At 44.5% G+C, this 21,513-nt stretch overlaps 1 protein-coding gene across 1 annotated transcript in view; it reads right to left on the minus strand.

The window, feature by feature from the left end:
- The window catches only part of LOC121586862 (sodium-dependent lysophosphatidylcholine symporter 1-B), a 73,802-nt gene that overhangs the window by 16,228 nt on the left and 36,061 nt on the right, over positions 1 to 21,513 (minus strand). Inside the window, exons 4-7 of the mRNA XM_041903872.2 lie at positions 19,943 to 20,066; positions 19,755 to 19,833; positions 18,034 to 18,218; positions 156 to 246 (exon numbers count right to left, since the gene is read on the minus strand). Coding sequence (XP_041759806.1) covers positions 156 to 246; positions 18,034 to 18,218; positions 19,755 to 19,833; positions 19,943 to 20,066 — 479 coding nt within the window. The remainder of the gene's footprint in view (positions 1 to 155; positions 247 to 18,033; positions 18,219 to 19,754; positions 19,834 to 19,942; positions 20,067 to 21,513) is intronic.

Genomic DNA, 21,513 nt, shown 5'->3' on the forward strand with positions numbered 1-21,513 from the left:
GATCTCAATAACATCCACATCACACGAGGGAGTGTGCGCTTGTTTAGTAGGACTGTCAGCTCATCATTATCCAATAGGTACGTGGAACGTTAATGACCCGAAAGTTAACACATAATATCAACAGGGGGTTTGTTGATTTGAGATAAATGCTTTACCTTTCCTCTCCTTGACTCCGAGGAACAGTACCACGGCACAGAGCACGTAGATGGAGCAGATGGCACCGGAGGCTATCATGTAGGCCGCTTTCTGTGACAGTGGAGAGGAACAGCAGCTTTAGTGGACTGTATTAACAGTAGTAGTAAAAACATACAAAACAACACCCAAAAGACGAGCTATGAACAGAGAACAGCCGATAGGAGGGAGGGACAGTAGGTTATTAGACTATAGAACAGTAAACAGAGAACAGCCGATAGGATGGAGGGACAGTAGGTTATTAGACTATAGAACAGTAAACAGAGAGAACAGCCGATAGGAGGGAGGGACAGTAGGTTATTAGACTATAGAACAGTAAACAGAGAGAACAGCCGATAGGAGGGAGGGACAGTAGGTTATTAGACTATAGAACAGTAAACAGAGAGAACAGCCGATAGGAGGGAGGGACAGTAGGTTATTAGACTATAGAACAGTAAACAGAGAGAACAGCCGATAGGAGGGAGGGACAGTAGGTTATTAGACTATAGAACAGTAAACAGAGAGAACAGCCGATAGGAGGGAGGGACAGTAGGTTATTAGACTATAGAACAGTAAACAGAGAGAACAGCCGATAGGAGGGAGGGACAGTAGGTTATTAGACTATAGAACAGTAAACAGAGAGAACAGCCGATAGGAGGGAGGGACAGCAGGTTATTAGACTATAGAACAGTAAACAGAGAGAACAGCCGATAGGAGGGAGGGACAGTAGGTTATTAGACTATAGAACAGTAAACAGAGAACAGCCGATAGGAGGGAGGGACAGTAGGTTATTAGACTATAGAACAGTAAAACAGAGAACAGCCGATAGGAGTGAGGGACAGTAGGTTATTAGACTATAGAACAGTAAACAGAGAACAGCCGATAGGAGGGAGGGACAGTAGGTTATTAGACTATAGAACAGTAAACAGAGAACAGCCGATAGGAGGGAGGGACAGTAGGTTATTAGACTATAGAACAGTAAACAGAGAGAACAGCCGATAGGAGGGAGGGACAGTAGGTTATTAGACTATAGAACAGTAAACAGAGAAACAGCCGATAGGAGGGAGGGACAGTAGGTTATTAGACTATAGAACAGTAAACAGAGAGAACAGCCGATAGGATGGAGGGACAGTAGGTTATTAGACTATAGAACAGTAAACAGAGAGAACAGCCGATAGGAGGGAGGGACAGTAGGTTATTAGACTATAGAACAGTAAACAGAGAGAACAGCCGATAGGAGGGAGGGACAGTAGGTTATTAGACTATAGAACAGTAAACAGAGAGAACAGCCGATAGGAGGGAGGGACAGTAGGTTATTAGACTATAGAACAGTAAACAGAGAGAACAGCCGATAGGAGGGAGGGACAGTAGGTTATTAGACTATAGAACAGTAAACAAAGAGAACAGCCGATAGGAGGGAGGGACAGTAGGTTATTAGACTATAGAACAGTAAACAGAGAGAACAGCCGATAGGAGGGAGGGACAGTAGGTTATTAGACTATAGAACAGTAAACAGAGAGAACAGCCGATAGGAGGGAGGGACAGTAGGTTATTAGACTATAGAACAGTAAACAGAGAACAGCCGATAGGAGGGAGGGACAGTAGGTTATTAGACTATAGAACAGTAAACAAAGAGAACAGCCGATAGGAGGGAGGGACAGCAGGTTATTAGACTATAGAACAGTAAACAGAGAGAACAGCCGATAGGAGGGAGGGACAGTAGGTTATTAGACTATAGAACAGTAAACAGAGAACAGCCGATAGGAGGGAGGGACAGTAGGTTATTAGACTATAGAGCAGTAAACAGAGAACAGCCGATAGGAGGGAGGGACAGTAGGTTATTAGACTATAGAACAGTAAACAGAGAACAGCCGATAGGAGGGAGGGACAGTAGGTTATTAGACTATAGAACAGTAAACAAAGAGAACAGCCGATAGGAGGGAGGGACAGCAGGTTATTAGACTATAGAACAGTAAACAGAGAGAACAGCCGATAGGAGGGAGGGACAGTAGGTTATTAGACTATAGAACAGTAAACAGAGAACAGCCGATAGGAGGGAGGGACAGTAGGTTATTAGACTATAGAGCAGTAAACAGAGAACAGCCGATAGGAGGGAGGGACAGTAGGTTATTAGACTATAGAACAGTAAACAGAGAACAGCCGATAGGAGGGAGGGACAGCAGGTTATTAGACTATAGAACAGTAAACAGAGAGAACAGCCGATAGGAGGGAGGGACAGTAGGTTATTAGACTATAGAACAGTAAACAGAGAGAACAGCCGATAGGAGGGAGGGACAGTAGGTTATTAGACTATAGAACAGTAAATAGAGAACAGCCGATAGGAGGGAGGGACAGTAGGTTATTAGACTATAGAACAGTAAACAGAGAGAACAGCCGATAGGAGGGAGGGACAGTAGGTTATTAGACTATAGAACAGTAAACAGAGAGAACAGCCGATAGGAGGGAGGGACAGTAGGTTATTAGACTATAGAACAGTAAACAGAGAGAACAGCCGATAGGAGGGAGGGACAGTAGGTTATTAGACTATAGAACAGTAAACAGAGAACAGCCGATAGGAGGGAGGGACAGTAGGTTATTCGACTATAGAACAGTAAACAGAGAGAACAGCCGATAGGATGGAGGGACAGTAGGTTATTAGACTATAGAACAGTAAACGCATGACTGTAAGTCGCTTTGGATAAAAGCGTCTGCTAAATGGCATTTTTATTATTATTATTAAACAGAGAGAACAGCCGATAGGAGGGAGGGACAGTAGGTTATTAGACTATAGAACAGTAAACAGAGAGAACAGCCGATAGGAGGGAGGGACAGTAGGTTATTAGACTATAGAACAGTAAACAGAGAGAACAGCCGATAGGAGGGAGGGACAGTAGGTTATTAGACTATAGAACAGTAAACAAAGAGAACAGCCGATAGGAGGGAGGGACAGTAGGTTATTAGACTTTAGAACAGTAAACAGAGAGAACAGCCGATAGGAGGGAGGGACAGTAGGTTATTAGACTATAGAACAGTAAACAGAGAGAACAGCCGATAGGAGGGAGGGACAGTAGGTTATTAGACTATAGAACAGTAAACAGAGAACAGCCGATAGGAGGGAGGGACAGTAGGTTATTAGACTATAGAACAGTAAACAGAGAGAACAGCCGATAGGAGGGAGGGACAGTAGGTTATTAGACTATAGAACAGTAAACAGAGAGAACAGCCGATAGGAGGGAGGGACAGTAGGTTATTAGACTTTAGAACAGTAAACAGAGAACAGCCGATAGGAGGGAGGGACAGTAGGTTATTAGACTATAGAACAGTAAACAGAGAACAGCCGATTGGAGGGAGGGACAGTAGGTTATTAGACTATAGAACAGTAAACAGAGAGAACAGCCGATAGGAGGGAGGGACAGCAGGTTATTAGACTATAGAACAGTAAACAGAGAGAACAGCCGATAGGAGGGAGGGACAGTAGGTTATTAGACTATAGAACAGTAAACAGAGAACAGCCGATTGGAGGGAGGGACAGTAGGTTATTAGACTATAGAACAGTAAACAGAGAGAACAGCCGATAGGAGGGAGGGACAGCAGGTTATTAGACTATAGAACAGTAAACAAAGAGAACAGCCGATAGGAGGGAGGGACAGTAGGTTATTAGACTATAGAACAGTAAACAGAGAGAACAGCCGATAGGAGGGAGGGACAGTAGGTTATTAGACTATAGAACAGTAAACGAGAGAACAGCCCGATAGGAGGGAGGGACAGTAGGTTATTAGACTATAGAACAGTAAACAAAGAGAACAGCCGATAGGAGGGAGGGACAGTAGGTTATTAGACTATAGAACAGTAAACAGAGAGAACAGCCGATAGGAGGGAGGGACAGTAGGTTATTAGACTATAGAACAGTAAACAGAGAACAGCCGATAGGAGGGAGGGACAGTAGGTTATTAGACTATAGAACAGTAAACAGAGAGAACAGCCGATAGGAGGGAGGGACAGTAGGTTATTAGACTATAGAACAGTAAACAGAGAACAGCCGATAGGAGGGAGGGACAGTAGGTTATTAGACTATAGAACAGTAAACAAAGAGAACAGCCGATAGGAGGGAGGGACAGCAGGTTATTAGACTATAGAACAGTAAACAGAGAGAACAGCCGATAGGAGGGAGGGACAGCAGGTTATTAGACTATAGAACAGTAAACAGAGAACAGCCGATAGGAGGGAGGGACAGTAGGTTATTAGACTATAGAACAGTAAACAAAGAGAACAGCCGATAGGAGGGAGGGACAGCAGGTTATTAGACTATAGAACAGTAAACAAAGAGAACAGCCGATAGGAGGGAGGGACAGCAGGTTATTAGACTATAGAACAGTAAACAAAGAGAACAGCCGATAGGAGGGAGGGACAGCAGGTTATTAGACTATAGAACAGTAAACAGAGAGAACAGCCGATAGGAGGGAGGGACAGTAGGTTATTAGACTATAGAACAGTAAACAGAGAACAGCCGATAGGAGGGAGGGACAGTAGGTTATTAGACTATAGAGCAGTAAACAGAGAACAGCCGATAGGAGGGAGGGACAGTAGGTTATTAGACTATAGAACAGTAAACAGAGAACAGCCCGATAGGAGGGAGGGACAGCAGGTTATTAGACTATAGAACAGTAAACAGAGAGAACAGCCGATAGGAGGGAGGGACAGTAGGTTATTAGACTATAGAACAGTAAACAGAGAGAACAGCCGATAGGAGGGAGGGACAGTAGGTTATTAGACTATAGAACAGTAAATAGAGAACAGCCGATAGGAGGGAGGGACAGTAGGTTATTAGACTATAGAACAGTAAACAGAGAGAACAGCCGATAGGAGGGAGGGACAGTAGGTTATTAGACTATAGAACAGTAAACAGAGAGAACAGCCGATAGGAGGGAGGGACAGTAGGTTATTAGACTATAGAACAGTAAACAGAGAGAACAGCCGATAGGAGGGAGGGACAGTAGGTTATTAGACTATAGAACAGTAAACAGAGAACAGCCGATAGGAGGGAGGGACAGTAGGTTATTCGACTATAGAACAGTAAACAGAGAGAACAGCCGATAGGATGGAGGGACAGTAGGTTATTAGACTATAGAACAGTAAACGCATGACTGTAAGTCGCTTTGGATAAAAGCGTCTGCTAAATGGCATTTTATTATTATTATTATTAAACAGAGAGAACAGCCGATAGGAGGGAGGGACAGTAGGTTATTAGACTATAGAACAGTAAACAGAGAGAACAGCCGATAGGAGGGAGGGACAGTAGGTTATTAGACTATAGAACAGTAAACAGAGAGAACAGCCGATAGGAGGGAGGGACAGTAGGTTATTAGACTATAGAACAGTAAACAAAGAGAACAGCCGATAGGAGGGAGGGACAGTAGGTTATTAGACTTTAGAACAGTAAACAGAGAGAACAGCCGATAGGAGGGAGGGACAGTAGGTTATTAGACTATAGAACAGTAAACAGAGAGAACAGCCGATAGGAGGGAGGGACAGTAGGTTATTAGACTATAGAACAGTAAACAGAGAACAGCCGATAGGAGGGAGGGACAGTAGGTTATTAGACTATAGAACAGTAAACAGAGAGAACAGCCGATAGGAGGGAGGGACAGTAGGTTATTAGACTATAGAACAGTAAACAGAGAGAACAGCCGATAGGAGGGAGGGACAGTAGGTTATTAGACTTTAGAACAGTAAACAGAGAACAGCCGATAGGAGGGAGGGACAGTAGGTTATTAGACTATAGAACAGTAAACAGAGAACAGCCGATTGGAGGGAGGGACAGTAGGTTATTAGACTATAGAACAGTAAACAGAGAGAACAGCCGATAGGAGGGAGGGACAGCAGGTTATTAGACTATAGAACAGTAAACAGAGAGAACAGCCGATAGGAGGGAGGGACAGTAGGTTATTAGACTATAGAACAGTAAACAGAGAACAGCCGATTGGAGGGAGGGACAGTAGGTTATTAGACTATAGAACAGTAAACAGAGAGAACAGCCGATAGGAGGGAGGGACAGCAGGTTATTAGACTATAGAACAGTAAACAGAGAGAACAGCCGATAGGAGGGAGGGACAGTAGGTTATTAGACTATAGAACAGTAAACAGAGAACAGCCGATAGGAGGGAGGGACAGTAGGTTATTAGACTATAGAACAGTAAACAGAGAACAGCCGATAGGAGGGAGGGACAGTAGGTTATTAGACTATAGAACAGTAAACAGAGAACAGCCGATAGGAGGGAGGGACAGTAGGTTATTAGACTTTAGAACAGTAAACAGAGAACAGCCGATAGGAGGGAGGGACAGTAGGTTATTAGACTATAGAACAGTAAACAGAGAGAACAGGCGATAGGATGGAGGGACAGTAGGTTATTAGACTATAGAACAGTAAACAGAGAGAACAGCCGATAGGAGGGAGGGACAGTAGGTTATTAGACTATAGAACAGTAAACAGAGAACAGCCGATTGGAGGGAGGGACAGTAGGTTATTAGACTATAGAACAGTAAACAGAGAGAACAGCCGATAGGAGGGAGGGACAGTAGGTTATTAGACTATAGAACAGTAAACAGAGAACAGCCGATAGGAGGGAGGGATAGTAGGTTATTAGACTATAGAACAGTAAACAGAGAACAGCCGATAGGAGGGAGGGACAGTAGGTTATTAGACTTTAGAACAGTAAACAGAGAACAGCCGATAGGAGGGAGGGACAGTAGGTTATTAGACTATAGAACAGTAAACAGAGAGAACAGCCGATAGGATGGAGGGACAGTAGGTTATTAGACTATAGAACAGTAAACAGAGAACAGCCGATTGGAGGGAGGGACAGTAGGTTATTAGACTATAGAACAGTAAACAGAGAGAACAGCCGATAGGAGGGAGGGACAGTAGGTTATTAGACTATAGAACAGTAAACAGAGAACAGCCGATTGGAGGGAGGGACAGTAGGTTATTAGACTATAGAACAGTAAACAGAGAGAACAGCCGATAGGAGGGAGGGACAGTAGGTTATTAGACTATAGAACAGTAAACAGAGAGAACAGCCGATGGGAGGGACAGTAGGTTATTAGACTATAGAACAGTAAACAGAGAACAGCCGATAGGAGGGAGGGACAGTAGGTTATTAGACTTTAGAACAGTAAACAGAGAACAGCCCGATAGGAGGGGAGGGACAGTAGGTTATTAGACTTTAGAACAGTAAACAGAGAACAGCCGATAGGAGGGAGGGACAGTAGGTTATTAGACTATAGAACAGTAAACAGAGAACAGCCGATAGGAGGGAGGGACAGTAGGTTATTAGACTTTAGAACAGTAAACAGAGAACAGCCGATAGGAGGGAGGGACAGTAGGTTATTAGACTATAGAACAGTAAACAGAGAGAACAGCCGATAGGAGGGAGGGACAGTAGGTTATTAGACTATAGAACAGTAAACAGAGAACAGCCGATAGGAGGGAGGGACAGTAGGTTATTAGACTATAGAACAGTAAACAGAGAGAACAGCCGATAGGAGGGAGGGACAGTAGGTTATTAGACTATAGAACAATAAACAGAGAACAGCCGATAGGAGGGAGGGACAGTAGGTTATTAGACTATAGAACAGTAAACAGAGAACAGCCGATTGGAGGGAGGGACAGTAGGTTATTCGACTATAGAACAGTAAACAGAGAGAACAGCCGATAGGATGGAGGGACAGTAGGTTATTAGACTATAGAACAGTAAACGCATGACTGTAAGTCGCTTTGGATAAAAGCGTCTGCTAAATGGCATATTATTATTATTATTATTATTATTATTAAACAGAGAACAGCCGATAGGTGGGAGGGACAGTAGGTTATTAGACTATAGAACAGTAAACAGAGAGAACAGCCGATAGGAGGGAGGGACAGTAGGTTATTAGACTATAGAACAGTAAACAGAGAACAGCCGATAGGATGGAGGGACAGTAGGTTATTAGACTATAGAACAGTAAACAGAGAGAACAGCCGATAGGAGGGAGGGACAGTAGGTTATTAGACTATAGAACAGTAAACAGAGAGAACAGCCGATAGGAGGGAGGGACAGTAGGTTATTAGACTATAGAACAGTAAACAGAGAGAACAGCCGATAGGAGGGAGGGACAGCAGGTTATTAGACTATAGAACAGTAAACAGAGAGAACAGCCGATAGGAGGGAGGGACAGTAGGTTATTAGACTATAGAACAGTAAACAGAGAGAACAGCCGATAGGAGGGAGGGACAGTAGGTTATTAGACTATAGAACAGTAAACAGAGAGAACAGCCGATAGGAGGGAGGGACAGTAGGTTATTAGACTATAGAACAGTAAACAGAGAGAACAGCCGATGGGAGGGACAGTAGGTTATTAGACTATAGAACAGTAAACAGAGAACAGCCGATAGGAGGGAGGGATAGTAGGTTATTAGACTATAGAACAGTAAACAGAGAACAGCCGATAGGAGGGAGGGACAGTAGGTTATTAGACTTTAGAACAGTAAACAGAGAGAACAGCCGATAGGAGGGAGGGACAGTAGGTTATTAGACTATAGAACAGTAAACAGAGAACAGCCGATAGGAGGGAGGGACAGTAGGTTATTAGACTATAGAACAGTAAACAGAGAGAACAGCCGATAGGAGGGAGGGACAGTAGGTTATTAGACTATAGAACAGTAAACAGAGAGAACAGCCGATAGGAGGGAGGGACAGTAGGTTATTAGACTATAGAACAGTAAACAGAGAGAACAGCCGATAGGAGGGAGGGACAGTAGGTTATTAGACTATAGAACAGTAAACAGAGAACAGCCGATAGGAGGGAGGGACTGTAGGTTATTAGACTATAGAACAGTAAATAGAGAACAGCCGATAGGAGGGAGGGACAATAGGTTATTAGACTATAGAACAGTAAACAGAGAGAACAGCCGATAGGAGGGAGGGACAGTAGGTTATTAGCCTATAGAACAGTAAACAGAGAGAACAGCCGATAGGAGGGAGGGACAGTAGGTTATTAGACTATAGAACAGTAAACAGAGAGAACAGCCGATAGGAGGGAGGGACAGTAGGTTATTAGACTATAGAACAGTAAACAGAGAACAGCCGATAGGAGGGAGGGACAGTAGGTTATTAGACTATAGAACAGTAAACAGAGAACAGCCGATAGGAGGGAGGGACTGTAGGTTATTAGACTATAGAACAGTAAACAGAGAGAACAGCCGATAGGAGGGAGGGACAGTAGGTTATTAGACTATAGAACAGTAAACAGAGAACAGCCGATAGGATGGAGGGACAGTAGGTTATTAGACTATAGAACAGTAAACAGAGAGAACAGCCGATAGGAGGGAGGGACAGTAGGTTATTAGACTATAGAACAGTAAACAGAGAACAGCCGATTGGAGGGAGGGACAGTAGGTTATTAGACTATAGAACAGTAAACAGAGAGAACAGCCGATAGGAGGGAGGGACAGTAGGTTATTAGACTATAGAACAGTAAACAGAGAGAACAGCCGATGGGAGGGACAGTAGGTTATTAGACTATAGAACAGTAAACAGAGAACAGCCCGATAGGAGGGAGGTATAGTAGGTTATTAGACTATAGAACAGTAAACAGAGAACAGCCGATAGGAGGGAGGGACAGTAGGTTATTAGACTTTAGAACAGTAAACAGAGAGAACAGCCGATAGGAGGGAGGGACAGTAGGTTATTAGACTATAGAACAGTAAACAGAGAACAGCCGATAGGAGGGAGGGACAGTAGGTTATTAGACTATAGAACAGTAAACAGAGAGAACAGCCGATAGGAGGGAGGGACAGTAGGTTATTAGACTATAGAACAGTAAACAGAGAGAACAGCCGATAGGAGGGAGGGACAGTAGGTTATTAGACTATAGAACAGTAAACAGAGAGAACAGCCGATAGGAGGGAGGGACAGTAGGTTATTAGACTATAGAACAGTAAACAGAGAACAGCCGATAGGAGGGAGGGACAGTAGGTTATTAGACTATAGAACAGTAAACAGAGAACAGCCGATAGGAGGGAGGGACAGTAGGTTATTAGACTATAGAACAGTAAACAGAGAGAACAGCCGATAGGAGGGAGGGACAGTAGGTTATTAGACTTTAGAACAGTAAACAGAGAGAACAGCCGATAGGAGGGAGGGACAGCAGGTTATTAGACTATAGAACAGTAAACAGAGAACAGCCGATAGGAGGGAGGGACAGTAGGTTATTAGACTATAGAACAGTAAACAGAGAGAACAGCCGATAGGAGGGAGGGACAGTAGGTTATTAGACTATAGAACAGTAAACAGAGAACAGCCGATTGGAGGGAGGGACAGTAGGTTATTAGACTATAGAACAGTAAACAGAGAGAACAGCCGATATGAGGGAGGGACAGTAGGTTATTAGACTATAGAACAGTAAACAGAGAGAACAGCCGATGGGAGGGACAGTAGGTTATTAGACTATAGAACAGTAAACAGAGAACAGCCGATAGGAGGGAGGGATAGTAGGTTATTAGACTATAGAACAGTAAACAGAGAACAGCCGATAGGAGGGAGGGACAGTAGGTTATTAGACTTTAGAACAGTAAACAGAGAGAACAGCCGATAGGAGGGAGGGACAGTAGGTTATTAGACTATAGAACAGTAAACAGAGAACAGCCGATAGGAGGGAGGGACAGTAGGTTATTAGACTATAGAACAGTAAACAGAGAGAACAGCCGATAGGAGGGAGGGACAGTAGGTTATTAGACTATAGAACAGTAAACAGAGAGAACAGCCGATAGGAGGGAGGGACAGTAGGTTATTAGACTATAGAACAGTAAACAGAGAGAACAGCCGATAGGAGGGAGGGACAGTAGGTTATTAGACTATAGAACAGTAAACAGAGAACAGCCGATAGGAGGGAGGGACAGTAGGTTATTAGACTATAGAACAGTAAACAGAGAACAGCCGATAGGAGGGAGGGACAGTAGGTTATTAGACTATAGAACAGTAAACAGAGAGAACAGCCGATAGGAGGGAGGGACAGTAGGTTATTAGACTTTAGAACAGTAAACAGAGAGAACAGCCGATAGGAGGGAGGGACAGCAGGTTATTAGACTATAGAACAGTAAACAGAGAACAGCCGATAGGAGGGAGGGACAGTAGGTTATTAGACTATAGAACAGTAAACAGAGAGAACAGCCGATAGGAGGGAGGGACAGTAGGTTATTAGACTATAGAACAGTAAACAGAGAGAACAGCCGATAGGAGGGAGGGACAGTAGGTTATTAGACTATAGAACAGTAAACAGAGAGAACAGCCGATAGGAGGGAGGGACAGTAGGTTATTAGACTATAGAACAGTAAACAGAGAGAACAGCCGATAGGAGGGAGGGACAGTAGGTTATTAGACTATAGAACAGTAAACAGAGAGAACAGCCGATAGGAGGGAGGGACAGTAGGTTATTAGACTATAGAACAGTAAACAGAGAGAACAGCCGATAGGAGGGAGGGACAGTAGGTTATTAGACTATAGAACAGTAAACAGAGAGAACAGCCGATAGGAGGGAGGGACAGTAGGTTATTAGACTATAGAACAGTAAACAAAGAGAACAGCCGATAGGAGGGAGGGACAGTAGGTTATTAGACTATAGAACAGTAAACAGAGAACAGCCGATTGGAGGGAGGGACAGTAGGTTATTAGACTATAGAACAGTAAACAGAGAGAACAGCCGATAGGAGGGAGGGACAGTAGGTTATTAGACTATAGAACAGTAAACAGAGAGAACAGCCGATGGGAGGGACAGTAGGTTATTAGACTATAGAACAGTAAACAGAGAACAGCCGATAGGAGGGAGGGACAGTAGGTTATTAGACTTTAGAACAGTAAACAGAGAGAACAGCCGATAGGAGGGAGGGACAGTAGGTTATTAGACTATAGAACAGTAAACAGCCGATAGGAGGGAGGGACAGTAGGTTATTAGACTATAGAACAGTAAACAGAGAACAGCCGATAGGAGGGAGGGACAGTAGGTTATTAGACTATAGAACAGTAAACAGAGAGAACAGCCGATAGGAGGGAGGGACAGTAGGTTATTAGACTTTAGAACAGTAAACAGAGAGAACAGCCAATAGGAGGGAGGGACAGTAGGTTATTAGACTATAGAACAGTAAACAGAGAACAGCCGATAGGAGGGAGGGACAGTAGGTTATTAGACTATAGAACAGTAAACAGAGAGAACAGCCGATAGGAGGGAGGGACAGTAGGTTATTAGACTATAGAACAGTAAACAGAGAGAACAGCCGATAGGAGGGGAGGGACAGTAGGTTATTAGACTATAGAACAGTAAACAGAGAGAACAGCCGATAGGAGGGAGGGACAGTAGGTTATTAGACTATAGAACAGTAAACAGAGAACAGCCGATAGGAGGGAGGGACAGTAGGTTATTAGACTATAGAACAGTAAACAGAGAACAGCCGATAGGAGGGAGGGACAGTAGGTTATTAGACTATAGAACAGTAAACAGAGAGAACAGCCGATAGGAGGGAGGGACAGTAGGTTATTAGACTTTAGAACAGTAAACAGAGAGAACAGCCGATAGGAGGGAGGGACAGCAGGTTATTAGACTATAGAACAGTAAACAGAGAACAGCCGATAGGAGGGAGGGACAGTAGGTTATTAGACTATAGAACAGTAAACAGAGAGAACAGCCGATAGGAGGGAGGGACAGTAGGTTATTAGACTATAGAACAGTAAACAGAGAGAACAGCCGATAGGAGGGAGGGACAGTAGGTTATTAGACTATAGAACAGTAAACAGAGAGAACAGCCGATAGGAGGGAGGGACAGTAGGTTATTAGACTATAGAACAGTAAACAGAGAGAACAGCCGATAGGAGGGAGGGACAGTAGGTTATTAGACTATAGAACAGTAAACAGAGAGAACAGCCGATAGGAGGGAGGGACAGTAGGTTATTAGACTATAGAACAGTAAACAGAGAGAACAGCCGATAGGAGGGAGGGACAGTAGGTTATTAGACTATAGAACAGTAAACAGAGAGAACAGCCGATAGGAGGGAGGGACAGTAGGTTATTAGACTATAGAACAGTAAACAAAGAGAACAGCCGATAGGAGGGAGGGACAGTAGGTTATTAGACTTTAGAACAGTAAACAGAGAGAACAGCCGATAGGAGGGAGGGACAGCAGGTTATTAGACTATAGAACAGTAAACAGAGAACAGCCGATAGGAGGGAGGGACAGTAGGTTATTAGACTATAGAACAGTAAACAGAGAGAACAGCCGATAGGGAGGGAGGGACAGTAGGTTATTAGACTATAGAACAGTAAACAAAGAGAACAGCCGATAGGAGGGAGGGACAGTAGGTTATTAGACTTTAGAACAGTAAACAGAGAGAACAGCCGATAGGAGGGAGGGACAGCAGGTTATTAGACTATAGAACAGTAAACAGAGAACAGCCGATAGGAGGGAGGGACAGTAGGTTATTAGACTATAGAACAGTAAACAGAGAGAACAGCCGATAGGAGGGAGGGACAGTAGGTTATTAGACTATAGAACAGTAAACAGAGAGAACAGCCGATAGGAGGGAGGGACAGTAGGTTATTAGACTATAGAACAGTAAACAGAGAGAACAGCCGATAGGAGGGAGGGACAGTAGGTTATTAGACTATAGAACAGTAAACAGAGAGAACAGCCGATAGGAGGGAGGGACAGTAGGTTAATAGACTATAGAACAGTAAACAGAGAACAGCCGATAGGAGGGAGGGACAGTAGGTTATTAGACTATAGAACAGTAAACAGAGAGAACAGCCGATAGGAGGGAGGGACAGTAGGTTATTAGACTATAGAACAGTAAATAGAGAACAGCCGATAGGAGGGAGGGACAGTAGGTTATTAGACTATAGAACAGTAAACAGAGAGAACAGCCGATAGGAGGGAGGGACAGTAGGTTATTAGACTATAGAACAGTAAACAGAGAGAACAGCCGATAGGAGGGAGGGACTGTAGGTTATTAGACTATAGAACAGTAAACAGAGAACAGCCGATAGGAGGGAGGGACAGTAGGTTATTAGATTATAGAACAGTAAACAGAGAGAACAGCCGATAGGAGGGAGGGACAGTAGGTTATTAGACTATAGAACAGTAAACAGAGAACAGCCGATAGGAGGGAGGGACAGTAGGTTATTAGACTATAGAACAGTAAACAGAGAGAACAGCCGATAGGAGGGAGGGACAGCAGGTTATTAGACTATAGAACAGTAAACAGAGAGAACAGCCGATAGGAGGGAGGGACAGTAGGTTATTAGACTATAGAACAGTAAATAGAGAACAGCCGATAGGAGGGAGGGACAGTAGGTTATTAGACTATAGAACAGTAAACAGAGAGAACAGCCGATAGGAGGGAGGGACAGTAGGTTATTAGACTATAGAACAGTAAATAGAGAACAGCCGATAGGAGGGAGGGACAGTAGGTTATTAGACTATAGAACAGTAAACAGAGAGAACAGCCGATAGGAGGGAGGGACAGTAGGTTATTAGACTATAGAACAGTAAACAGAGAGAACAGCCGATAGGAGGGAGGGACAGTAGGTTATTAGACTATAGAACAGTAAACAGAGAGAACAGCCGATAGGAGGGAGGGACAGTAGGTTATTAGACTATAGAACAGTAAACAGAGAACAGCCGATAGGAGGGAGGGACAGTAGGTTATTAGACTATAGAACAGTAAACAGAGAGAACAGCCGATAGGAGGGAGGGACAGTAGGTTATTAGACTATAGAACAGTAAACAGAGAACAGCCGATAGGAGTGAGGGACAGTAGGTTATTAGACTATAGAACAGTAAACAGAGAGAACAGGCGATAGGATGGAGGGACAGTAGGTTATTAGACTATAGAACAGTAAACAGAGAGAACAGCCGATAGGAGGGAGGGACAGTAGGTTATTAGACTATAGAACAGTAAACAGAGAACAGCCGATAGGAGGGAGGGACAGTAGGTTATTAGACTATAGAACAGTAAACAGAGAACAGCCGATAGGAGGGAGGGACAGTAGGTTATTAGACTATAGAACAGTAAACAGAGAACAGCCGATAGGAGGGAGGGACCGTAGGTTATTAGACTATAGAACAGTAAACAGAGAGAACAGCCGATAGGAGGGAGGGACAGTAGGTTATTAGACTTTAGAACAGTAAACAGAGAGAACAGCCGATAGGAGGGAGGGACAGCAGGTTATTAGACTATAGAACAGTAAACAGAGAACAGCCGATAGGAGGGAGGGACAGTAGGTTATTAGACTATAGAACAGTAAACAGAGAGAACAGCCGATAGGAGGGAGGGACAGTAGGTTATTAGACTATAGAACAGTAAACAGAGAGAACAGCCGATAGGAGGGAGGGACAGTAGGTTATTAGACTATAGAACAGTAAACAGAGAGAACAGCCGATAGGAGGGAGGGACAGTAGGTTATTAGACTATAGAACAGTAAACAGAGAGAACAGCCGATAGGAGGGAGGGACAGTAGGTTATTAGACTATAGAACAGTAAACAGAGAACAGCCGATAGGAGGGAGGGACAGCAGGTTATTAGACTATAGAACAGTAAACAGAGAGAACAGCCGATAGGAGGGAGGGACAGTAGGTTATTAGACTATAGAACAGTAAACAGAGAGAACAGCCGATAGGAGGGAGGGACAGTAGGTTATTAGACTATAGAACAGTAAACAGAGAACAGCCGATAGGAGGGAGGGACAGTAGGTTATTAGACTATAGAACAGTAAACAGAGAGAACAGCCGATAGGAGGGAGGGACTGTAGGTTATTAGACTATAGAACAGTAAACAGAGAGAACAGCCGATAGGAGGGAGGGACAGCAGGTTATTAGACTATAGAACAGTAAACAGAGAGAACAGCCGATAGGAGGGAGGGACAGTAGGTTATTAGACTATAGAACAGTAAACAGAGAGAACAGCCGATAGGAGGGAGGGACAGCAGGTTATTAGACTATAGAACAGTAAACAGAGAGAACAGCCGATAGGAGGGAGGGACAGTAGGTTATTAGACTATAGAACAGTAAACAGAGAGAACAGCCGATAGGAGGGAGGGACAGTAGGTTATTAGACTATAGAACAGTAAACAGAGAACAGCCGATAGGAGGGAGGGACAGTAGGTTATTAGACTATAGAACAGTAAACAGAGAGAACAGCCGATAGGAGGGAGGGACAGTAGGTTATTAGACTATAGAACAGTAAACAGAGAGAACAGCCGATAGGAGGGAGGGACAGTAGGTTATTAGACTATAGAACAGTAAACAGAGAGAACAGCCGATAGGAGGGAGGGACAGTAGGTTATTAGACTATAGAACAGTAAACAGAGAGAACAGCCGATAGGAGGGAGGGACAGTAGGTTATTAGACTATAGAACAGTAAACAGAGAACAGCCGATAGGAGGGAGGGACAGTAGGTTATTAGACTATAGAACAGTAAACAGAGAACAGCCGATAGGAGGGAGGGACAGTAGGTTATTAGACTATAGAACAGTAAACAGAGAGAACAGCCGATAGGAGGGAGGGACAGTAGGTTATTAGACTATAGAACAGTAAACAGAGAGAACAGCCAATAGGATGGAGGGACAGTAGGTTATTAGACTATAGAACAGTAAACAGAGAGAACAGCCGATAGGAGGGAGGGACAGTAGGTTATTAGACTATAGAACAGTAAACAGAGAGAACAGCCGATAGGAGGGAGGGACAGTAGGTTATTAGACTATAGAACAGTAAACAGAGAGAACAGCCGATAGGAGGGAGGGACAGTAGGTTATTAGACTATAGAACAGTAAACAGAGAGAACAGCCGATAGGAGGGAGGGACAGTAGGTTATTAGACTATAGAACAGTAAACAGAGAACAGCCGATAGGAGGGAGGGACAGTAGGTTATTAGACTATAGAACAGTAAACAGAGAACAGCCGATAGGAGGGAGGGACAGTAGGTTATTAGACTATAGAACAGTAAACAGAGAACAGCCGATAGGAGGGAGGGACAGCAGGTTATTAGACTATAGAACAGTAAACAGAGAGAACAGCCGATAGGAGGGAGGGACAGTAGGTTATTAGACTATAGAACAGTAAACAGAGAGAACAGCCGATAGGAGGGAGGGACAGTAGGTTATTAGACTATAGAACAGTAAACAGAGAACAGCCGATAGGAGGGAGGGACAGTAGGTTATTAGACTATAGAACAGTAAACAGAGAACAGCCGATAGGAGGGAGGGACAGTAGGTTATTAGACTATAGAACAGTAAATAGAGAACAGCCGATAGGAGGGAGGGACAGCAGGTTATTAGACTATAGAACAGTAAACAGAGAGAACAGCCGATAGGAGGGAGGGACAGTAGGTTATTAGACTATAGAACAGTAAACAGAGAACAGCCGATAGGAGGGAGGGACAGTAGGTTATTAGACTATAGAACAGTAAACAGAGAGAACAGCCGATAGGAGGGAGGGACAGTAGGTTATTAGATTAAAGTAACCTGATAGGCCTAGTATTAGTCACATGTAGTAGAACATACGTTTACACTTTACGATAAAGCTACTGTATGTTATTCTTCATGAATGGTTTTTAGACTCTCGGGCTGATACAGAGACTCATCCATGCTTTTATTACAAGCAGGCTTGACTACTGTAATGCTCTCCTGTCTGATCTACCCAAGAAAGCCATTGTTTTTCTTCCCTGTAAAGCACACAGTGTTGCATTCCATGTCTGAAATGTGCTGTATAAATAAAGTTTGTTTTGATAGGATACGTGGGTGTATATCGGTGTGTGCGAGTGCGTCTGAGTGGACGCGTACCGTTTGGTCCAGGGTGATGACCGTGGTCGTGGCGTTGACTTCCTGTCCCAGCAGCAGGGAGGAGTTTAGCCCGTCGGCCGTGACATTATCACCGGGCGCCGGGATACAGGGGGCGTTGGCCATGCCCACAATCTGACCCTGGACGGCTGTGCCAATCACAGTACCCATAACCTCCACAGTCATTCCTGATTGGACGAGGAGAGAAGCATACAAGATGAAACCAACCAATCTTTCTATTCTGTCCAAAAAAAACAACCAATGATCCTCTTGGTGGTCCTCTGTAGCTCAGTTGGTAGAGCATGGTGCTTGTAACGCCAGGATAGTGGGTTCGATTCCTGGGACCACCCATAAGTAAAACATATGCACGCATGACGAAGTGGCTTTGGATAAAAGCGTCTGCTAAATGGCATATTATTATTATTAATATATTATTGATTGAGTAGATTGTGTCCTAATATCCAAACTTGCAGACTACTAGCCGTGGGCACCATTATCGATAATTCAATGTGATATCGATATTGTTTGATATTGATATTGGCAAGACGTATCATTATATCGGTCTATCCTTGAGGTTAACCTACACTATACACTCACTAGCCAGTTTATTAGGCTCACCCATCTGGAACCGGGTCAGACCACCCCTTTGCCTCCAGAACAGCTTGAATTCTTCAGGGCATGGATTCTACAAAGTGTGGCGTTCAAACGTTGCTCAATTGGTATCAAGGGACCTAACGTGTGCCAGGAAAACATTCCCCACACCATTACACCACCGCCACCAGCCTGTTCCTTTGGCACCAGGCAGGATGGGTCCATGGACTCATGCTGCATACTGTGTGCCAAATCCTGACTCAGCATGACGCAACAGTTTTTCCACTCAATTGTCCAGTGTTCGTGATTGGCGCTTCTTCTTGTTTTTAGCTGATAGGAATGGAACCCGGTGTGGTCGTCTGCTGCAATAGCCCATCCGTGACAAGGATCAACAAGTTGTGCGTTCCGAGATGCCGTTATTTGTCTGTTTGGGGCCCGCCTGTTAGCTTGCACCATTCTTGCCATTCTCCTTCGAGCTCTGTCATCAACACGCTGTTTTCACCCATAGGACTGCCACTGACTGGATGTTTTTTTTTTTTCATTTGTCGCACCATTCTCGGTAAACCCTAGACACTGTCGGGCGTGAAAAGCCCAGGAAGGCGGCTGTTTCTGAGATACTGGATCTGGCATGTCATGGCACCGACGATCACACCGCACTCAAAGTCACACACAAGTCACAGTCGTTTTGCCCATTCTAACGTTCAATCGAACAGTAACTGAATGCCTCGATGCCTGCCTGCCTGCTCTATATAGCGACTCACTGTCTGCCGGAGCGAACCATTTTCGTGAACGGGGTGGCCACTGAGCGTATAGGACAGGACGGTTCCTGTAGTTCTATTTAATTGCCCGCTGATGGGCCCAGTGGGTCTCATTGTATTCAAACTGGTTCGGTAGGTTTTAGGTCCCAAAGAGCACACACACCTGGCCCAATGGACAATCAACAAGCAGTTGCTTGGACTTCACAAAAGCCTTGGAAATTAACAGAAAAGGAACACAGTTGCAATGTAATTTATAAAACGAATTATATCGTAAAAAAAATGTGCAACTGATATCGATTTTCCATATCTTTGCCCTTCATTACTATTTAATAGTCTCTAGGTAGCGAGGTAAGGGTCCAGGTAGAGGGGACTTACTGTAAGCAGTGGCAGAATCCCTTTCCTTCTGGTCTTCACTGATGAACATGGTTAGAGCTGAATAGGGCACATGGAAACACTGGAGAGGGAGGGAGAGGGAGAGAGAGGAGACATTGAAATGATTGGATTGTACCGGGTTTGTGTTGCTTTATACGTGTGGAATTGTGTGCAGGATTCCTTTAACTCACCGTCTGGAGGGTCTGGAAGAGGCAGTAGAAGACCAGGTACCAGATGACCCTCCCGTTCTCAAACGTAGGAACATACCAGATAAGGAAATAACTGACCACTGCTAGAGGAGTAGAGAACAGGATCCTAGAGACAGAGACAGAGACAGAGACAGAGACAGAGACAGAGACAGACAGACAGACAGACAGACAGACAGACAGACAGACAGACAGACAGACAGACAGAGAGAGAGAGAGAGAGAGAGAGAGAGAGAGAGAGAGAGAGAGAGAGAGAGAGAGGGGGACAGAGGGGGAGAGTAAAAACATGACAGTCTCAAGCATCCTACATCGTCACATAACCACAGTGTCTGTGAAGAGGACACAATCATTATCTAATGAAGTAGCTCTCACATGACTCTCTTATTAAATAAACAGCTATTTCCACTGCATGACATTTCACTTGGAGTCTGATGACTGGTTAAGGCCAAGTGATGATTGGAGAGGCAGAAGGCCAAAGTAGTCAAAGAAGGAGACTAGTGTTTTTCTGTAGGCAGAAATCGGCCTTGATAGCTGTGACAACGGGTATATTCAAAAGTGAACTATATAGTCAAAGGGGGAGGCATTTCAATTTTCTGAAAGCAAAGATAACCTTGGTGAGATTGGCCTTGTGACAACGGGTGCATTTCAATAGTCAAAAGAGGCGTCCTCATCTCCTCTCCTTCATTACCACTGATCTGATTAAGGATATAAGGAGAGGAAGCCTTGTCACACTACAGTTCTACAGGTACTGTCTGTTATTCCCCACCAGTACACAGGCAGGGGAAGGCAGTTCTACCAGTACACAGGCAGGGGAAGGCAGTTCTACCAGTACACAGGCAGGGAAAGGCAGTTCTACCAGTACACAGGCAGGGAAAGGCAGTTCTACCAGTACACAGGCAGGGGAAGGCAGTTCTACCAGTACACAGGCAGGGGAAGGCAGTTCTACCAGTACACAGGCAGGGGAAGGCAGTTCTACCAGTACACAGGCAGGGGAAGGCAGTTCTACCAGTACACAGGCAGGGGAAGGCAGTTCTACCAGTACACAGGCAGGGGAAGGCAGTTCTACCAGTATACAGGCAGGGGAAGGCAGTTCTACCAGTATACAGGCAGGGGAAGGCAGTTCTACCAGTACACAGGCAGGGGAAGGCAGTTCTGCCAGTACACAGGCAGGGGAAGGCAGTTCTACCAGTACACAGGCAGGGGAAGGCAGTTCTACCAGTACACAGGCAGGGGAAGGCAGTTCTACCAGTATACAGGCAGGGGAAGGCAGTTCCACCAGTACACAGGCAGGGGAAGGCATTTCTACCAGTCCACAGGCAGGGGAAGGCAGTTCTACCAGTACACAGGCAGGGGAAGGCAGTTCTACCAGTATACAGGCAGGGGAAGGCAGTTCTACCAGTACACAGGCAGGGGAAGGCAGTTCTACCAGTTCACAGGCAGGGGAAGGCAGTTCTACCAGTATACAGGCAGGGGAAGGCAGTTCTACCAGTACACAGGCAGGGGAAGGCAGTTCTACCAGTATACAGGCAGGGGAAGGCAGTTCTACCAGTATACAG

The sequence above is a fragment of the Coregonus clupeaformis genome, chromosome 17, assembly GCF_020615455.1.
Source record: "Coregonus clupeaformis isolate EN_2021a chromosome 17, ASM2061545v1, whole genome shotgun sequence".
In the NCBI taxonomy this organism is placed as follows: domain Eukaryota; kingdom Metazoa; phylum Chordata; class Actinopteri; order Salmoniformes; family Salmonidae; genus Coregonus; species Coregonus clupeaformis.